Source organism: Columba livia, chromosome 3, assembly GCF_036013475.1.
Source record: "Columba livia isolate bColLiv1 breed racing homer chromosome 3, bColLiv1.pat.W.v2, whole genome shotgun sequence".
Taxonomy (NCBI): Eukaryota; Metazoa; Chordata; class Aves; order Columbiformes; family Columbidae; genus Columba; species Columba livia.
Window position 1 is genome coordinate 1,681,244 of NC_088604.1, and position 19,777 is coordinate 1,701,020.

The 19,777-nt window shown below is 58.0% G+C and overlaps 1 protein-coding gene across 2 annotated transcripts; it reads left to right on the forward strand.

The window, feature by feature from the left end:
* The first annotated feature begins 1,282 nt into the window (after window positions 1-1,282).
* ADCY3 (adenylate cyclase 3) lies at window positions 1,283-19,776 on the forward strand. 2 transcript variants are annotated; one of them, XM_065055543.1, is made up of 21 exons: window positions 1,283-1,618; window positions 1,944-2,758; window positions 6,110-6,259; window positions 11,122-11,252; window positions 13,121-13,232; window positions 14,077-14,204; window positions 14,368-14,526; window positions 14,610-14,772; window positions 14,850-14,954; window positions 15,105-15,247; window positions 15,325-15,486; window positions 15,569-15,656; window positions 15,758-15,874; window positions 16,095-16,354; window positions 16,442-16,523; window positions 16,943-17,101; window positions 17,366-17,512; window positions 17,633-17,746; window positions 17,818-17,944; window positions 18,140-18,264; window positions 18,792-19,776. In XM_065055543.1, the coding sequence occupies exons 2-21, from the start codon at window positions 2,084-2,086 to the stop codon at window positions 18,972-18,974; spliced, it is 3,330 nt and encodes a 1,109-aa protein (XP_064911615.1). In that variant the 5' UTR covers window positions 1,283-1,618; window positions 1,944-2,083; the 3' UTR covers window positions 18,975-19,776. The 2 variants fall into 2 exon arrangements, with proteins under 2 accessions (XP_064911615.1, XP_064911614.1); XM_065055542.1 differs by having other exon boundaries at window positions 1,285-1,618; window positions 14,850-14,993.
* Window position 19,777: the final 1 nt, after the last annotated feature.

Genomic DNA, 19,777 nt, shown 5'->3' on the forward strand with positions numbered 1-19,777 from the left:
AGCAAGTCCTGCTCCTGGAGTGTCCATCCGGCCACAAAGCCTCCAGGATCTGAATCCCAAATGAAGGGACATTCTGCAGCCAGAAACTCAGCCAGGAGCCACCTCTGAAGATCTCTGGGAATGAAAATCCTCCCTCGCCGTGCCCAGAGGCTCTGCCTGCGCTCCGCCTGCCTCCTGGTGCTCGGCAGAGCTGGCAGGTGGGGAGGACATGAGGATTTCTGCTCTGGCCCTGTGCCTGAGAGCCACGTTCTGCTCCTTGCTGCTGTTCCAGGCTCCTGCTTCCTTTAGCACATCAACAAAGGGCCCGGGGAACAAACCCTCTGCTGAGATGAGGCTTCACGAACCAGTGCTGGGTCCCCTTGCCAACCTTCAGACCCATTTAGGTATTAATTACTGCACAGAAGCAATTACTTCCCCTGGTAGAGCAGCCGTGATGGCCTCTCATTGAGGAAACCCAGGAGTGCGGTGACTCCGGCCATGCAGCAGCTCCGCGGTTGTCGGAGCGGAACCAGCGTGGTTGTCGCTTGGAACTGCAGCTGGTTTTCCAGATCCAGGGGAACAGGTGATGGCTGAAACATGAGGAAGAGGAGGGGGGAACTTTCTGAAGAGGTTTTGGTAGGGTATTAGTCAGCATGGGGTGATTATAGTCTGGAGAATGGGAGTCTAAGGGGAGACCTTCTGATCTCTGAACTGCCTGAAAGGAGCTTGGAGCCAGGGGGGTCGGGCTCTGCTCCCCAGGAACAAGCGCCAGGAGCAGAGGAAACGGCCTCAAGTTGCGCCAGGGGAGGTTGAGGTTGGATGTGGGAACAATTTCTTCCCCAAAGGGCTGTGGGGCATTGGAACAGGCTGCCCAGGGCAGTGCTGGAGTCACCAGCCCTGGAGGGCTGGACAGACGGAGATGAGGTTCTCAAGACATGGGGCAGTGCCAGGGGTGGGGTAATACATGGATTCGATGATCTTGAGGGTTTTTTCTAACCAAAATGTTTCTGTGATTTGGGCAGCGTAGGCGAAGGGGGATGTGCTGGAAGGGAGCCTTCGGTTTCTCTGTTCCAACTGGTGGCTGTGACCTCAGGGAGGACCATGGGGTGAGTTAGGCTGGCAGGTTATTTGGGTGCAGGGGGTGAATGTCCCAGCACCCCCCTCACCCCCTGGGGCTGGGGTCCCCGGCACCCAGCGAGGCCGTTGGTTCAAGGTACGTGGGTCCCTGTGGGGAGCTGAGAGCTGCCATGGGGAGGGGTTGGGGGGGGCCGGGGTGATGATGAGGATGGAGAGGGGAGCAGGAAAGCAGCACTGGGACCGAGGGAGTGGCGCCAAACCAGCCGCCGGCACCGAGAGGGTTACAGGGGGCGGAGACGCTCCGGGACGCGCCGGTACCGGCACAGCCGGCGGTGGGTGCCCGGCCCCGGGGAAGCCCTGCCCGCTCCATCCCCCCGCCACCCCCGGAGCCGCTGCCATGGCCCCGGAGCCGCCGCTGCTTCAGCCCCGGCCACGGGGAGGCGGCGGGGGCGGCGGGACAGGGCGGCCCCGGCCGTAGGGAGCGGGGGAGGCGCTCCGGGCACCGGAGGATGCTGCCGGCGACCGGGGGAGGCGAAACGCATCGTTCCCCGGGCTGCGACAGGTGGGATCTTCACCCCCCACACCACCCCTCCCCTCCCCGGTCCTTCTCCATCCATCCCTGCGGAACGGAGCGGCTGGGAAAGGGGGGGAAAAGAGGGGGAGCGGGGGGGATCGCCCCCCGAAGCGGCTGCCCTCGAAGGAGGAGCGGGGAGGCATCGCGACATCTTTCTGGCTCCGCCACGTTTCGGTTGCAACCTGGCAAGTGCGCAAGGGCTGGGGAGGGAAAGCTGGCAGGGATCGCTGGGCTCCCGGCCTCCCCACGCCACGCCGGCCTTGATTTATCCTTATTCCCTTTTTCTCTCCTTCGGCTGCTCCTCGGCACGCAGCCGGATTTGGGGTTACGGCTGCGGGAGAAGGGGAGAGGCCTCGCGGTTCCAGGGGGATGCTGTGGGTGATGCCCCGCTGAGCATCGGGACGCGGGGGACCGCGGCGTTTCTGCAGCGCCGGAGCAGGGACAGGTGCCGCGATGCCCAGGAACAGGGATTTTTCGGAGCCCGAGTGCTCGGCCGAGTACTCCGCCGACTACTCGGTGAGCCTGCCGTCGGACCCCGAGCACGGCGTGGGTCGGACCCACGAGGTGACGGTGCGCAGCTCGGGCCCCTGCCTCTGCCTGCCTCGCTTCATGCGCCTCACCTTCGCTCCCGAGTCTCTGGAGAACCTCTACCAGACTTATTTCCGCCGTCAACGCCACGAAACCCTCCTGGTGCTGGTGGTCTTCGCCGCCCTCTTCGACTGCTACGTCCTCATCATGTGCGCCGTGGTTTACAGCGCTGATAAACTGGCCCCGGTGCTGGCGGCGGTGGCCGGGCTGGTCGCCCACGTCTTGCTCTTCATCCTCTGCAAGTACCGGCTGCTCCCCGAGCGGGTGACCCGCAGGTTCCTGCCTTATGTCCTCTGGGTCCTCATCTTGGCCCAAATCTTCTGCTACTTGGGGCTCAACTTCTCCCGCTCGCCCGAGGCCAGCGACACGGTGGGTTGGCAAGCGTTCTTCGTCTTCTCCTTCTTCATCACCCTGCCGCTGCGCCTGGCGCCCATCGTGCTCATCACCGCCGTCTCTTGCGGCATCCACACGCTGGTGCTCGGTGTCACTGTCGCCCAGCAGCAGCAGGACGCCCTGGACGAGGGGACGCTGCTGAGACAGGTACGGGGCTGGCAAGGGGTCATGGGGACCCCTGGGGTGGTGGGAAGTGACGGGCAAATCATCTCTGTTTGGTGTTTCCATGAGTTACTGTCACTGTCCCAACGTCCTGAGCCTAAAGTTGGGTTTGATCCGCACCCTGCGAGCTGGTTGTGGTGTTTGCTGGGAGCCAGGGGGCTCCCCAAAACGACGGGGTGCTGGGGAGTGCGGGAGCACCCACCCATGCACACGACAATGAGTCCATTTCCAAGAGCCACCATGGACACACAGGTTACGGTTGGGCTGCTGGGGAAACTGAGGCACGGGGGGGCTGCGGGCTCCCCCACCCACCCTGCCCAGCAGCCTTGCTGGTGCCGACTTGGCTTCGAATTGCAACAATGGCCAAAAATGGCCATTTTGAGCAGGAATGTGGCAGGATCCCAGCTCCCGGGCTGGCAAACAAACAGCCACTGGCGCTTTCCCATCGCCAGCCCTGCGCCTGGGCCAGAGCCTGGAGACTCTTTGGGGTGATTTTCTGCACCAGCAAAGGGGCAAAAACAGCGTCCCTGAGCCCAAACGTGGCCCTGAGGACGGGCCGCCCATTCACATACACGGCAAAGGAGGGGATGTGGGGGTCGGTCGGGGGAGAGCGGTCCCTGGCCCATCAGGTTCTTAATATTTCCTGGGATTTACCCGCCTGGAGCAGCTGAAACCTCTTTTTATTCCCTAAATCAGTGTGTTTCACAGCTTGGCCGTGTCCCTTTCCTCCCGCCCATGTCCCCATCGAGCTGGGGAGCCTTTCCCTGGCCAGGATGGGGGGAAAAGGAAAGAAGCCCAAGCTGGGAACTTGTGTTGGCGGCTGCTGATGGTAGAGGAGAAAATCCCGCTGGAAGCATCGCTGATGGAGTGGGATGATGGGAGGATGCTGCGGCAATTGGGGATACTCCGGGTCAGGTCCCAGGAGACCTCCAGCTGCTCCCAGGAAGGGAAACAAGGGCTATTTATTCACTTTTTGGGAAGTTTTGGGAGTGTCGAGCCTGTAGTCGCACCAGGAGTTTGGAAAATGGAGCCAAAAAGCCCCAAAACACTGGTTTTTTTTCCCTTGTCTCTGGGGCGTGTGGTTTGGGGCTGGGACATCTGGTGTCACACGGGGTTTTGCTAAGTAAAGCACTTATTGGGCGCAATTTGTGGAGCTGGGTGCTGGGTTGATGGCGTGGGTGCCCTCCCAGCAATGCCCATTTGGAGGAGAAATCCCAGTGCAGCAGCGGCTGTCCCACTTGTCACTCCCCACCCGGGATGTAAACGCGACACGTGGCTGATGCAAAGCCATGAAAACCTCTCGCTGCCAGCAGCCCCGGTGCATGGAAAGCGGGGGGGACGCGAGGCCGGCAGCGGGCATGCGTCGCCGTCACCACCGCGTTAATCATTGCCGCGGCACGGAGAGTCCGGGGCCGGCAAAACCTTGGCAACGCCGCATGCCCGCTGCAAATAACGGAGGAACATTATGTCCAGAAATAAACATCAGATGCTTTATTATTATTACTATTATTATTATTACAGCCAGCGGTGCAGCTCCCGGAGGGCACCGCTATTAATAGGGTTGTGGCTGGAGCGGGGCCGGCGTGGACCGATGGGGGGTTCACGAGAGATGCCGGCAACTCCTGCCAGCGAAGGCTGAATTGTTGGGGTTCGGTGGTTTTGGGGCCGTTTCTGCTGTGCTTTGTGCACAAATATCCTCGGGCTTGGCCGACAACCCGGTCCTGGTTCGGATGGGATCCCAGCAGGATGTGGAAGGAGGGATGAGGCTCATTCCTCTGGCCACGCTGCACGTGTCTTGCTCTCGCTCCCCCCAAATTACTGAGCACAAATAATAACCGGTGGCGGTGCTGGCAGTGGGGTCTCCTCCCTTTGGGGTGCCAGGAGGTGTTTTGCAACTCAAGGCATGTGCTGGGGGAGGCTTTTGGGGGAGGATTTTGGGGCTGAGCATCCACTGCAGGGCTGTGGGATGCAGCTGGAAGATGCTCAGCGTGGGACATAGCTGTGTCGACCAGTGCGTCCCAGGGGTTTCCAGTGGCCCCCGAGCTGCCCCATCCCCATCCAGCCCTGGGAAAATGGCCCGTTGCCATGACAACCCAAGAGGCTGGTTAAAAATAGCAAGTGGCTGCTTGTTTTGGGGGTTTCTCCTCCTCGCTTGCCGTCTGCCGCGCTGTGGGTGCAGGGGGTTCCCGGGGATCCCCCCACTGCGGTGGTGGGACCTGGGGCAGGATCAGGCCCTGGGGCACCAGCTGGGGGTCCTGTGTTTATTGCTGCACCAGGTTTGTTTCATCTGTGCCCCAGTTTCCCCCTGCGTGGAAGGGGTTGGTAGCTGCTCCCTATCTCCACGTGGTGAGACCAGGCTGCTGTTGGGTGGTAAAAGCTCCGAGGACAGGGACACCCAGGGACCAGGGTCACATTGGGGTTTTCCTCTGACCAGGCTGGGATACAGGAACAAGGGAGGGGACAGAGTTGGTACCAAGGAGGGGACAAAGTCCACACCGGGCAACTGGGGACAGGACAAAGATGCTGAGCACAGCGGCACATCCCCAATGGAGAAGAGCCCAGAGGTGGCTCCGTGCCACTGAGAGGGATGTAGAGCGGCAGGAGTGTGAACAAATACACGATTTTAGGGTTTGGCTATGTTTTTATTCACTTTCTCTGCACAAAGGGGTGCAATTCCCATGGCAGAGGGGACAGGAGCGGGTCCCCTGTCCCCTGTCATTGCGCCCGGTCCCTGCCGACCTGCTGCCTTTTTCCAAAACATCTCTGCAAGTTTTAATGAAGCAGCGTCATCCCCCGGGGACCACCAGCGCTCCTGGGATGCTCAGGGTGTGATTCCCTGGCTGGATCCCTCCTGCAGAACCACTGGGACGGTCCCCATGAGTCCCCCCAGCAGATAACGGTGGCTGTGGGATGGTCCCCTTGGTCCCCACTGAATCTCCCCAGCAGATAATGGTGGCTGTGGGATGGTCCCCTTGGTCCCCACTGAATCTCCCCAGCAGATAATGGTGGCTGTGGGATGGTCCCCTTGGTCCCCAGTGAGTCCCCCCAGCAGATAACAGTGGCTGTAGGATGGTCCCCTCGGTCCCCATGGAGTCTCCCCAGCAGATGATGGTGGCTGTGGGATGGTCCCTGCGGTCCCCATGGTGTCCCCCCAGCAGCTGCTGGTGGCCATGGCTCAGTGCTTTATCCCCAGGGTGTATTTTAAGTCCTTCTCCACCACTTGAATATATTTTTCCACTCTCACCCAAACCAGGACTTGCGGTGACACCGGCACCGTCCCTGGGGGCTTCTCAGTGTCTCCGCTCACCCCTTGTCTCCTTTTCTCTGTCCCCACAGATCCTGTCCAACGTTGCCATCTACCTTTGTGCCATCACGGTGGGCACCATGTCCTACTACATGGCGGACCGCAAGCACCGCAAAGCCTTCCTGGAGGCGCGCCAGTCCCTGGAGGTGAAGCTCAACCTGGAGGAGCAGAGCCAGCAGCAGGTGGGAGCCACCGCTGGGCACGGGGACAGCGCGGGGACAGGGGATGGCGATGGGACAGCGGCGTGGCTTTGGGATGTGGACATGGCACCCACCCTGCGCGGTGCGGAGGGACCGTGGCGGGCGGTGATGGGGACAGGAGGAGCCAAGGTGGGAGGTGCATTCGCAGCTTTGCACCCTGTGCTCAGTTTGGGGATGTTCCGCGTGTCCATCCTCTCCCAGATCCTGCCACGGCCACCACCAGGCTGTCCCCAGCCCCAGCGCAGACATGTAGCAGGTCCCCAGGAGCAGCTGTATGGCAGGTCCCTTGGTGGGACCACAGAATCCCAGCCTGTTTGGGTTGAAGGGACCTCTGGAGATCCCCCAGTCCAACCCAGCTGCTCACGCAGGGTCACAGAGCAGATCACACAGGTGGGTCCAGGGGGTTTGAATGTCTCAGAGCAGGAGACTCCACACCCGCTCTGGGCAGCCTGGGCCAGGCTCTGGCACCTTCCAGCAAACAAGTTTCTGCTCATGTTCACATGGAGCCTCCTGTGTTTCAGTCTGTGCCCGTTGCCCCTCACCCTGGCGTTGGGCACCACTGAACAGAGTCTGGTCCATCCTCTGACACCCACCCTGACATTGATCCCATTGATCAGATCCCTCTCAGCTTCTCTTCTCCAGCTCAACAGCCCCAGCTCTCTCAGTCTCCTCATCACAAAGATGCTCCAGACCCCTCAGCATCTTTGTGTCCCTCCCTGGACTCTCTCCAGTAATTCCTTGTCCTTCTTCACCTGGGGAGCCCAGCACTGGACCCACAACTGCAGATGGGGCCTCCCCAGGGCAGAGCAGAGGGGGAGGAATAACCTCCCTGACCTGCTGCTCACACTCTTCCTCATGCACCCCAGGTCCCATTGGCCTCTTGGCCACAGGGCACATTGGTGACTCACGGTCACCCTGTTGTCCCCCAGAACTCCCAGGTCCTTCTCTGCAGAGCTGCTTTCCAGCAGCTCAGCCCCAACCTGTGCTGGTGCCTGGGGTTGTTCCTCCCCAGGGGCAGGACCCTGCACTTGCCCTTGTTGAACTTCATTGGGTTCTTCTCTGCCCATCCAGCCTGGCCAGGTCTCGCTGGATGGCAGTGTGGCAGGTCCCCAGGTGCAGCCACGCAGCAGGTCCCTTGGCAGGGCCACGTGGCAGGTCCCTGTCCCCATGCACAGTCACATGGCGGGTCCCCAGGTGCAGCCACGTGTCAGGTGCCCATCCCTGAGCATGGCGTCACAGCACGTCCCTGTCCCTGAGCACAAACACACAGCAGGTCCCCATCCCCAGCCAGGTCCCCATTGGCAAGAGGAGCAGCCAGAGGAGACCCGGTGTCACGGTGCAGCCGTTCCAGGGCCCTGTTGAGTGACAAGTTGGACTAATTTTAGCACCTTATCTGGGCCCCATCCCTGCCTCCCATCTCTTATCGGCTGGACTCACTGCCAGCAATTTGCTCCCAATGGCAACAAGAGACACGTGGTGGGGCCAGGTCAGTGCCACCAACGTGCTCTTTGCTGCAAAACCTGGGGGGACGCTCCGATGGCTCCTAAGGGGTTGGGTTTGGGGAGGTGTTGGGTGATAAGGGCAAATCCTGGGGCTGGGGGATGCTCTGGGTGAGGGAGCCTTGGAGACCCCGGCTTGTGGCTTTAGAGGGTTCCAGGAAGGGATGTGGGGATTATTGTCACATGAGCTCTGATTCCTTGGGGAACTGAGCTAAAAACAGCCTGTGATCCTGCAGGAAAAGCTGCTGGCGCGGGGCCGAGGCGCTGGGGACAAGGAGTGATGCTGGACCCATCCGTCCCTCCTCCCTCCAGGCCATCGGTGGTGGCTGAACCTGCAGCCCTGCAGGCAGGACTGAGGTTAATGGGAGCTGAGAGTGGCTGGGGAGCTCCCGCGTGTGTCCCCTGCCAGCAGCCCCTGGGGACAGGGAAAGGGATGGGGACACGGTGCCGTTTCTCCAGCAACAGTCCCACCACGGCTGCGTGCAGAAACAGCCCCGTCCTGTGGGAAAACCCACTTCATTAACCAAGTTACTCACATTTAGTGCAAATCCCCAGGTGCAGCCGGGCAGATTTATCCTTTCTCTGGTTCCAGGGCTGTGGGGACAGCACTGGGTGTGGTGTCCCCAAGTGGGCTTGATCCTCCTGGGGGACCTCGGTCCAGTCCTGTGCATGGATGTGGGGTACCCACCACATTTGTAAATCGATAAATCCTCCCTGGGGTGGTTTAATCCAGGTCTGTTCACCCAGCCCTGGGGTGGGACACCCCAGGTCAGCTCACAGGGACCTTGGGGGACATGAGTGCAGACCCTGAGGTCACCCCCAGCACCGTGTCCCAGGTTTATTCGGGATAAACCCTTGGCCAAGCCAATGCATTTTAATTCTCAAGCTCCCAGTGAGGGGCTGAGCTCCACGTGGCACCTACAGAAAGGATCTGGGGTGGCCAAGCAAATTTTGCAGCTGGTGTCCAAATCAGCATGTGGGACTGTCCCTCCTTCCCATGGTGACAGGGACAGGGAGGCTGATGGCACAAAAATGCCGCCCTCCTACTCTCCCCTGGCTGGGACTTGCCAAAAATTTTTGTGAGAACTCATAAAATAAGGAGGAAAATGGTAAAAGCAGCAGCTGGTATCCCTGGCAGAGCATGGCCAAGGGGGACCTGGCACCCATGGGTGCATCCCCTCCACTTGTGGGTGCAGGTTTGGGGTTGCAGTGATGGCTCCCAGCTCACCCTGGGACACCCCACTCCAAGCTCAGTCTGCTTGTTCCACCTGTGGCTTGTTCCACTCACTGTCCCCACGTGTGGGTGACATTGGATCAAAGACCTGTCTGTGCCTTGGGATCCTTTGGAGATGGGCAGCTCCAGCGGCTGCGGCCTGGGAGCTTGGAAGTGACAAGCGCCAGGAGCAGAGGAAACGGCCTCAAGTTGCGCCAGGGGAGGTTGAGGTTGGATGTGGGAACAATTTCTTCCCCAAAGGGCTGTGGGGCATTGGAACAGGCTGCCCAGGGCAGTGCTGGAGTCACCAGCCCTGGAGGGCTGGACAGACGGACATGAGGTTCTCAGGGACATGGGGCAGGGACAGGGGTGGGTTATGGTTGGACTTGGTGATCCTGAGGGGCTTTTCCAACCAAAACGATTCTGTGATTCTGTGCAATGTCACTTTGCTCTCTGTCCCCATGGAGAGGGGAACGCTCAGACCGCAGCGTGTGTTTGCACCATGGGGTTGCAGAGTGCATTTGCACTGTGCATTTGCAGCATGTGTTTGCACTGTACATTTGCACCATGTGCTTGCATTGTGAATTCGCATTGTGCATTTGCATTGTGCATTTGCATCGTGTATTTGCACCATGCGTTTTTTTTGTGCGTGTGCATTTGCACGGTACATTTGTACCACGCATTTAAGACTGTGCATTTCCACCATGTACTTGCATCATATATTTCGAGCTGTGCATTTGCACCATACATTAAGACTGCTATTGCACTGTGGAGTGCAATACGCTATTTGCACCATGCGTTTGCATCATGCATTGAAGCTGTCATTTGCGTTGTGCATTTGGGCTGTGGATTTGCACCATGTGTTTGCACTATGCGTTTGCATTGTGCACATGCACCATGCATTTAAATTGTGCATTTGCACGTGTTTAAACTGTCACTTGTATTGCACACTTAGACTGTTCATTTGCATCATATGTTTACTTGCACCATGCATTTAAATTGTACGTTTGCACCATGCATTGAAACAGTCATTTGCATTGTGCATTTACACTGTGCATTTGCACCGTGTATTTTAGTGCCAGTGTTGGGGTGATGGCTGGACTTATGATCTTGAGGGTCTCTTCCAACCAAAATGACTCTGTGATTCGATGATTTAGACTGTACCTTTGCACCATGCATTTGCATTTAGGCTAAGCCTTTGCACCATGCATTTGCATTTAGGCTAAGCCTTTGCACCACGTATTTGCACTATGTATTTGCACTATGGACCTGCACCACGTGTCGCTTGCTCTTGGCCCGGGCTTGTCTTCACCTGGTGACGATCCGATCTCCCTTCCCCGCTGAAATAAATAACTTAGGCTTTTTCTATGGATAAACATTTAATCCAATTCCTTAATTGTATTCCTTAAACACGTGTTCATTAGAGCATAAGCAAAACAGCGCTGGGTGCGCGGGGGATTCGCTCTGCCCAACACGCACACCTTTAAACAATAAGAGGTGTGCTTAAATACAGTAACGTGTTCCATATTCATAATGACCCCAGGAACATACATATTCATGACCTTTCCCGCTCCTTATTAAAATGAGTCTCAGACACCCATTTCCATAGTCTCCTCCTTGACCCCTCACTGTTGCGCCTGCTCAGTGCCGCTTGGTGAATTTGAGGAGGGGTCTTTGGATGAAGGCTCCTTCAGCTTCATCACAGTGAACTTTGTACCTGCGGCTCATTGTGTTGAATTGACTGGGACCCAAGCTGCCAAGTCAATTGAAACCAGCCTGGCGCCCCCTTTTGCTGCAAATCATTGTCTTGTCTCCTCAATTTTACAGCTAGGTGCAGTAGAACTTCTTATCTTGGCGTTCCATGGGGTTCTGTTCTTCTTAACCTAAAGCTCTAAACTAAGGCTTTATTGTGTGTCTAAGCCTTAAAGTGTTAGTTCGTTAGCAGGCACCCATTATATGTTTAGTTCACCCTTAAAATGTTAGCTCCCTTCATAAACAAGTTTCATAACTTTTTGCATGGAACTTAACCACCTTTTTCCAGGTTCAGAGCCCGTGCCTCGTTTGGTTGTATCTGTAAACACTAAACATCTTAGCAGGAATCACAACTGCGTTTCTCGCACCGCTGTCCGCAGGAGCGGCTGATGCTCTCCATCCTGCCCAAGCACGTGGCCGACGAGATGCTGAAGGACATGAAGAAAGACCCGAGCCAGAAGGAGATGCAACAGTTCAACACCATGTACATGTACCGCCACGAGAACGTCAGGTAGGATGGGGAAAAAACTCCCTTTTTTTAGCAAAAATGTGCACTTTTGCAGACCTGGCTAGAAAAGAGGGGAGAAATCGGGGTAGTTTGTCATGGGAGGGGATGGTTGTCAACCCAACCGTGGCTTGTGGCCACTTTGTGGTTTGCAGAGCATCGTGTGCGGGGTACGTGTGGGTGACATGGGGCCGGAGACCCACCTGGGCCTTGGGATCTTTTAGGAACAAGCAGCTCCAGCAGCCCGGGCCCAGGAGCTTGGAAATGTCACTTTGCTGCAGTTTGTCCCTATGGAGAGGGGAGCGCTCAGACTATAGCGCATGCATTGTGTCTGCATTGTGTCTGCATGTGCGTTTGCACTGTGCATTTAGACTCTGCATTTGCACCATGTGTTTGCACTGTGCATTTAGACCGTGTATTTACAGCGTGCGTTTGCATTGTGCATTTGCACTGTGCATTTAGACGTTGCATTTGCACTGTGCATTTAGACTGCATTTCTACCCTGCATTTAGACCCAGTATTTGCAGCATGTGTTTGCATTGTGCATTTGCATTGTGCGTTTAAACTCTGCATTTGCACTGTGCATCTGCACCATGCATTTAGACTGCATTTCTACCCTGCATTTAGACTGTGTATTTACAGCATGTGTTTGCATTGTGCGTTTGCACTGTGCATTTAGACTCTACATTTGCACCATGTGTTTGCACCATGCATTTAGACTCTACATTTCTACCCTGCATTTAGACTGTGTATTTACAGCATGCGTTTGCATTGTGTATTTGCACTGTGCATTTAGACTCTGCTTTTGCACCATACATTTAGACTGCATTTCTACCCTGCATTTAAACCGTGTATTTGCAGCGTGCGTTTGCGCTGTGCATTTAGACTCTGCATTTGCACCATGTGTTTGCACCGTGCATTTAGACTCTACATTTGCACCATGCATTTAGGCTCTACATTTCTACCCTGCCTTTAGACCGTGTATTTGCACCGTGTATTTGCATTGTGCATTTGCACCGTGCATTTAGACTGCATTTCTACCCTGCATTTAAACCGTGTATTTGCAGCGTGCGTTTGCACTGTGCATTTAGACTTTGCATTTGCACCATGTGTTTGCACCGTGCATTTAGACTCTACATTTCTACCCTGCATTTAGACCCAGTATTTGCAGCATGTGTTTGCATTGTGCATTTGCACCGTGCATTTAGACTTCATTTCTACCCTGCATTTAGACCATGTATTTTCAGGATGTGTTTGCACCCCACATCTGCATTGTGCATTTGCACCGTGCATTTAGACTCTACATTTCTACCCTGCATTTAGACTGTGTATTTACAGCTTGTGTTTGCATTGTGTATTTGCATTGTGCATCTGCACCATGCATTTAGACTGCATTTCTACCCTGCATTTGGGCCGTGTGTTTGCAGCGTGTGTTTGCACTATGCGCTTGCATGGCGCATTTGCACTGTGCATTTAGACTCTGTATTTGCACCGTGTATTTGCATTGTGCATTTGCACCGTGCATTTAGACTCTACATTTCTACCCTGCATTTAGACCGTGTATTTGCAGCGTGCGTTTGCACCGTGCATTTAGACTTTGCATTTGCACCATGTGTTTGCACCGTGCATTTAGACTCTACATTTGCACCATGCATTTAGACCGTGCATTTGCACCATGTGTTTGCATTGTGCATTTGCATTGTGCAAACTAAACTACGGCTTGGGGCCCTTCTGTGATTTACAGAGCATCGTTTTTCAGCCATGTCCCAAAATCTCCATTTTCCTGGTGAAAAAGGCGAGGGGGGAGCTGGGGATTCCAAGGGGGCCGGGGGGGGTGACTCTGGGGCTGAGCCGCTCGCCCTTGCTCCCCGCAGCATCCTCTTCGCCGACATCGTGGGCTTCACCCAGCTCTCCTCGTCCTGCAGCGCCCAGGAGCTGGTGAAGCTCCTCAACGAGCTCTTCGCCCGCTTCGACAAGTTGGCAGCTGTGAGTGTTCCGGAAAGGGACCCAGGAGTTCGGGAGAGGGGACCCAGGAGTTCGGGAGGACCAAGGAGATTGAGAAGGACCCAGGAGTTCAGGAAAGGGACCCAGATGTATGGAAAAGGGACCCAGGAGTTTGGAAGGACCAAGGAGATTGGGAAGGACCCAGGAGTTTGGGAGAGGGGACCCAGGAGTTCGGGAAAGGGGACCCAGGAGTTCGGGAAAGGGGACCCAGGAGTTTTGGAGGACCAAGGAGATTGGGAAGGACTCTGGAGTTTGGGAAAGGGATCCAGGAGTTCGGGAGGGCCAAGGAGTTTGGGAGAGAGGTTCCAGGAGTTTGGGAGAGGGGATCCAGGAGTTGGGAAGGGAGCCCAGGAGTTCAGGAGAGGGGACCCAGGAGTTCGGGAAAGGGACCCAGGGGTTCAGAAGGACCAAGATTGGGAAGGACCCAGGAGTTCAGGAGGGGGGACCCAGGTGTACGGAAAAGGGACTCAGGAGTTCGGGAAAGGGACCCAGGAGGACACCCCCCCAGGAGTGGCGCAGGTCTCAGCCAACACCCGCCCTGGCTCCAGGCAAAAGCCGCATCCCGGGGTGGGGAGGAGGAGGTTAAAATGTTCATCGCTCTGGGATGCGGGACACGCCCCGCGCTGCAAAAATAGAGTTGGGAAAGGCGGGGGGGCCCAGCTGAGCCCTCTGGGAAGGCGGGATGGGAATGGAAAATCCGATTATTTGTGTCCCTGCCGGGCGCTGGAGCTGCCTGTGCGGGTCAAGGTCAGGATGGGGGAGGGATGGGGGGGAAGGGAGTCCAAGCGGATGGATTTGGGGGTGATACCCACCCCCCCATCCCCAGAAACACCACCAGCTGCGCATCAAGATCCTGGGTGACTGTTACTACTGCATCTGCGGGCTGCCCGAGTACCGGGAGGACCACGCCGTCTGCTCCATCATGATGGGCTTGGCCATGGTGGAGGCCATCTCGTAAGGCTTGTCTCCTCTGGGTGGGGGGGAATCACCCCCCCAGGGTGGGCTGGGGTGCACCCCGGGGGTTCAACATGTATTAAAATACAGAGAGGTGATGATTAATGATGGGGGTCGGGATGGAAATGGGTCACCCCAAGATCATCCTTGTGTTCCCCCCCAGCTACGTGCGGGAGAAGACCAAGACGGCGGTGGACATGCGGGTGGGGGTGCACAGCGGGACGGTGCTGGGGGGGGTGCTGGGCCAGAAGCGCTGGCAGTACGACGTGTGGTCCACCGATGTCACCGTGGCCAACAAGATGGAGGCAGGTGGCATCCCCGGGTGAGCATCTCCTGGGGGGGAGGCGGAGGGGGACACACGGGGTGTCCCGCGCCCACGGGTGACGCTGGACCCGGTGCCGGCAGGCGGGTGCACATCTCGCAGAGCACCATGGATTGCCTGAAGGGCGAGTTTGAGGTGGAACCGGGAGAAGGTGGCACCCGCTGTGAGTACCTGAAGGAGAAGGGCATCGTCACCTACCTCGTGGTGGTCCCCAAGCAGCCCCTGCGCAACGGCATCAACGGCGTGGTGAGTGGCGGGGACGCTGCGGTGAGCTGGGGCTGGAGGGGACACCTCACTGCCACCCACCGCCTCCCACCTTACAGAAGCTGTCGCTGACCTCTTCCCATGGTGGTTCCCCACCGTTGGTCAACACCAAGGAACTCAACGGCAGCCTCAGCCCTGAGGAGTCCGAGGAGCCTGATGCCAGGGTGAGGGGCACCCTGGAGAGCGGGGAGGAGGATGGCGAGGTACAGCCTGTGCAAAGCGCATCTCACCTGCATTTGGTGGCCACGCTGGGGTGGTTGGACATCCCACCGGTGCCGGCGTGGTCTGGTTGACACCTCATTGTGTGGGTGCAGGCGGTGAACCCCTCCTTCCCCAACCCTCGGCGGCGGCTGCGCCTGCGGGACCTGGCCGAGCGGGTGATGGACGCCTCACAGAACGAGCAGGAGCTCAACAAGCTACTCAACGAAGCTTTGCTGGAGCGCGAGTCCATCCAGGCGTGAGTCACACCGGCCGGTGGCACAGCTTGGCAGGTTCCTGCTGCCACCAGGCGCTGATGGGCCATGTCACCAACAGGCTGAAGGGGAAGAGCACCTTCCGGCTCTCCATGCGCTTCATTGACCCCGAAATGGAGACGCGCTACTCAGTGGAGAAGGAGAAGCAGAGCGGAGCTGCCTTCAGCTGCTCTTGCGTTGTCCTTTTCTTCACCGCCTTGGTGGAGGTCTTCATCGACCCCTGGTACGGCAGGGACCTGGTGGGGATGGGTGGTCCCATGGCCCTGCTGGGCTTCAAACCTGTCCCCTCTTGGGCTTTTTGGCAGGTTGGTGGCCAACTACGTGACCTTTGTGGTGGGGGAGGTCCTACTGCTCATCCTCACCCTCTGCTCCTTGGCTGCCATCTTCCCCCGGGTGAGACGGGACGGGCTCACTGCTCGTGGTGATGGGTCATCGTGGTGGTCATTGCTGTGTCCTGCCTGGGCAAACCCCTTCCGACTCTCCTCTCCTTGCAGGTCTTCCCCAAAAAACTCGTGGCCTTCTCCACCTGGATTGACAGAACCCGCTGGGCACGCAACACCTGGGCCATGGCCGCCATCGTCATCGTCACCATGGCCGACATTGTGGACATGGTGAGCCATCAGCGGGGCAGATCTGCTCCAGCCTCCCTCCAAGCAGCCTGGAATTAATCATTAAAGCAATTAGCAGGGCTGCACTATAGGGTGGAAATTCAGGTGGGGTTACCTTGTCCTGCTCTGCAAAACACCCTGTCCCTTTGCGTGGCCATGCAGCCCAGGGAGAGGTGACCCCCATCCCCACGTCCCCCTCCTCACGCTGCCCTCGTGCCCCCAGCTCAGCTGCTGGCAGGACCATGGTGGGACAAGCAACATGACGATGGGGCCACCGTGGCCAGGTGGCTGCAGGGAGCAGCCCAAGTACTACAGCTACATTGCGCTGCTGGCCTTGGTGGCCACCATCATGCTGGTGCAGGTCAGCCACATGGTCAAGCTGACCCTCATGGTGCTCATCACCGGGGCCACTGGCACCGTCAACATCTACGCCTGGGAGTATATCTTTGACCAGTACGACCGCCGCCGCGGCCAGCAAAGCGTGTAAGGGGTGGCAGGGGGGTGGGCACACGGTGGGGGGGTCACAGCCATGGCCACCACCCACCCACACCTCGCTCCTTCTGCTGGCAGGTCCTCACTGGTCCCCTCCAAGTACTCCATGACGGCGATGATCTTCATCGTGATGCTCAGCTTCTACTACTTCTCTCGCCATGTGAGTGACGCCCCGGCCTCGGGAAGGTCCCTCCCTTCCGCGTCTTCACCCTCAGCCCCTTATTTCTTGCAAGCTCCAAGGCAGAAGGATTTGTCCCCAGCTGTCAACAGCATCTCCAGCTCTTCCCCAAGGAAGGCCACCCAAGGGCTCTCCAGAACCACAGCAGTGCAGGGGACACCTCTGTCCCACCCCCATGGTTAGGGGTGGCCCCAAGATCCATGCGTGCCCCATGAGTGTCCTGTTTGCACCTCGGAGCAGGTCTCATGTCCCCAGTTAGGGCTTCACCTTGTCCTAGAGCCTTCTCCCAGGTTGTCCCCAAGCCCAGACCGGCCCCATGGTGACCAGGATGCTCCCAGTGCTCAAGGGGATCCACCGGCGGGTGGGAACTGGGGGTGTAGCTGTGTCCCCCCCACCCCCAGGTGGAGAAGCTGGCCAGGACCCTCTTCCTCTGGAAGATCGATGTCCACGACCAGAAGGAGCGGGTCTACGAGATGCGGCGCTGGAATGAGGCCCTTGTCACCAACATGCTGCCCGAGCACGTGGCCCGGCACTTCCTGGGCTCCAAGAAGCGGGATGAGGTGAGGAGCACCTGGCAGGGGATGTTTACCCCCATTTCTGTGGGTGGGGAGTCCTCTGGATCTGGAGGCTTTGCCATAGGTTCTGGCTGAGCAGCTTTGGTTGGATGGAGATGATGTGTTGGCCATGCAAGGTGAGGCTGAAGAGCACCCTCATGTGTTCACACATGCCAAGGGATGACGGTTTCACGGGAGGGTTTGCTGGAGGTGCTGGTGTCACGTGTGGACATGTCCCCAGCTCACGGCCACTGTCCCTCCCGTCCCCAGGAGCTGTACAGCCAGTCCTACGATGAGATCGGTGTCATGTTCGCTTCCCTCCCCAACTTTGCCGACTTCTACACAGAGGAGAGCATCAACAACGGGGGCATCGAGTGCCTGCGGTTCCTCAACGAGATCATCTCCGACTTCGATGCGGTGAGTCGGGATGGAGCCGGCCATGGGGATGGCATGGGGCTTGGCCAGACCTTCTCTTCTGGGGGCAGAAGGACCTGCCATGGCGCTGGGATGCCTGAGGGTCTTGTCTCCATGACTCAGCTCCTGGATGAACCCCAGTTCCGGTGCATCACCAAAATCAAAACCATCGGCAGCACCTACATGGCCGCTTCTGGAGTGACCCCCGATGCCAACACCAATGGCTACAGCACCAAGGTGAGAGGTCCCTGTGGTGGGGGGGACAATGGGCAAGGGGTGTGCAGAGCTGACCGGTGCTGCCCTTGCAGAAGGAGACCCTCTCGGATAAGGAGCGCTGGCAGCACTTGGCCGACCTCGCCGACTTCGCCTTGGCCATGAAGGTGACGCTGATGAACATCAACTACCAGTCCTTCAACAACTTCATGCTCCGCATAGGCAAGTCTGGGAGCGTGGGGCAGGTTCTGCCTTGGTGTCCCCTATCCCATCTTCCCCACCAGCACTGGGACACTGGGCAGCAGCTGATCTGGGGTGGAACCATATTGCCCCAGCCCCTGGGCCGGACTGTCCTGCAGCCCTGTCCTGTCCGTGTAACCAGTCACGGAGGTGACGTCCACTCCCTGTCTTGCACAGGCATGAACAAGGGGGCCGTGCTGGCGGGTGTCATCGGCGCCCGCAAGCCGCACTACGACATCTGGGGCAACACGGTGAACGTGGCCAGCAGGATGGAGTCCACCGGTGTGATGGGGAACATACAGGTGGGGTGACAAGGGGAACCCATCATGGAATCACAGAATCACAGAATGGTTTGGGTTGAAGGGACCTTCAAAGCTCCCCCAGTCCCCCCTGCCATGAGCAGGGACATCTGCACCAGCTCAGGTTGCTCAGAGCCCCGTCCAGCCTGGCCTGGGATGTCTCCAGGGATGGTTCATCCACCACCTCTCTGGCCAACCTGAGCCAGGCTCTCACCACAACCAATTTCTCATCTGGCCTGACATGGGTGCAGTTTTGGGGGGGCTGGAGCCCTCAGAACACGGCTGGTTTGGGTGGGAGGGGGAAGGTGCTGGCAGGAGCACAGGTGGGGGTTGGAGCTGGTTGAGGGGCTCCTGCAAGCTGGGGATGGGGCAAGGTGATGCTCAACAAGGAGCACCCCAAAGCAATGGGGTGGGAGGCAGGCTGGTGGGTAGACCTGTTGTCTGAGCGGCACATGGAGGGCCCTGCTCCCCATGTCACCTGCCAGGTGAGCACCCCCGCTGCCTCCCACCATGTCCCCTTGTCCCTGCAGGTGGTGGAGGAGACTCACCTCATCCTGAAGGAATACGGGTTCCGCTTCGTGCGCCGGGGAGCCATCTACGTCAAGGGCAAAGGGGAGCTGCTCACCTTCTTCCTGAAGGGCCGGGAGAAGCAGGGCTCCTTCCTCAACGGCTCCTCCGTCACCCTGCCCCACCAGGTGGTGGACAGCTCCTGAGTGAGGGTCCCGTGCCCACCCGCCACCACCTCCTGGCACCGAGCCGGAGGGACATACGGCAGCGGGGAACGTCCATCCCACCGCAGTCCAGACCTGAAACCAAACTGGAGACACCAACCCCTTCGCATGCCGGAGGTTTCTCCTGGGGGATTCGCTCCGTCGCAGGAGGGGGACATGAGGCCACCCTGGTGGGATCCTCCGAACGGTCACGCTCACGCACAAGCTCGCAGACATGGGGCTGGGGACATGTTGCCTGTCCCCGGGTGTCCCAGGCTTCACCAGGCAAGTGGTGACACCATTGAGGGGACAGCACGGACATTAAAGTAGCATCATGGACCGGCCCCGGCCACCATGCGCTCGGCATGAGGAGATCCAAACTCAGGGCCGGCTGGGAAGCCACCACATCGCTCCTGCGTGCCAGGAGCTCCGAAGCAGGAGCATCATCCGGGGTCTTGCTGTTGGTATCAAGTTCATCCTCGTCACAAAGCACCGTAGGTAAAGCGGGGAGATGGAGAGTGCAGCGCCGCCTCGGAAGAAAAAAAGAACCAATATTGTGTATTTCAGATATATAAATATATATAATATAAGATAGAGATGGACATTTATATTTTTAACTGTGCCTGTTCCCTCCCCGCGCTCGTCTGGACGCTGCTGTCACTTACTGTCACTTGATGGAGGAGCAGGGACCGGCCCAGGAGCGGACGGGGGTGTAAAACCCGATGGCGCCAGGGCCTGGGGGAGGCTGGAACCCTCAGAGTGTAATTATGCCGCTAATTTCTTGAATAGAAGCAGCTGAATTTCAC

Bases quoted from the DNA above. Each gene is read 5' to 3' on its own strand.
- ADCY3 (XM_065055542.1), top strand. From the start codon at position 2,084: ATGCCCAGGAACAGGGATTTTTCGGAGCCCGAGTGCTCGGCCGAGTAC. The intron at 11,253-13,120 runs GTAGGATGGGGA...TGCTCCCCGCAG, and splicing joins TACCGCCACGAGAACGTCAG to CATCCTCTTCGCCGACATCG. The intron at 17,513-17,632 runs GTGAGTCGGGAT...TCCATGACTCAG, and splicing joins TCATCTCCGACTTCGATGCG to CTCCTGGATGAACCCCAGTT.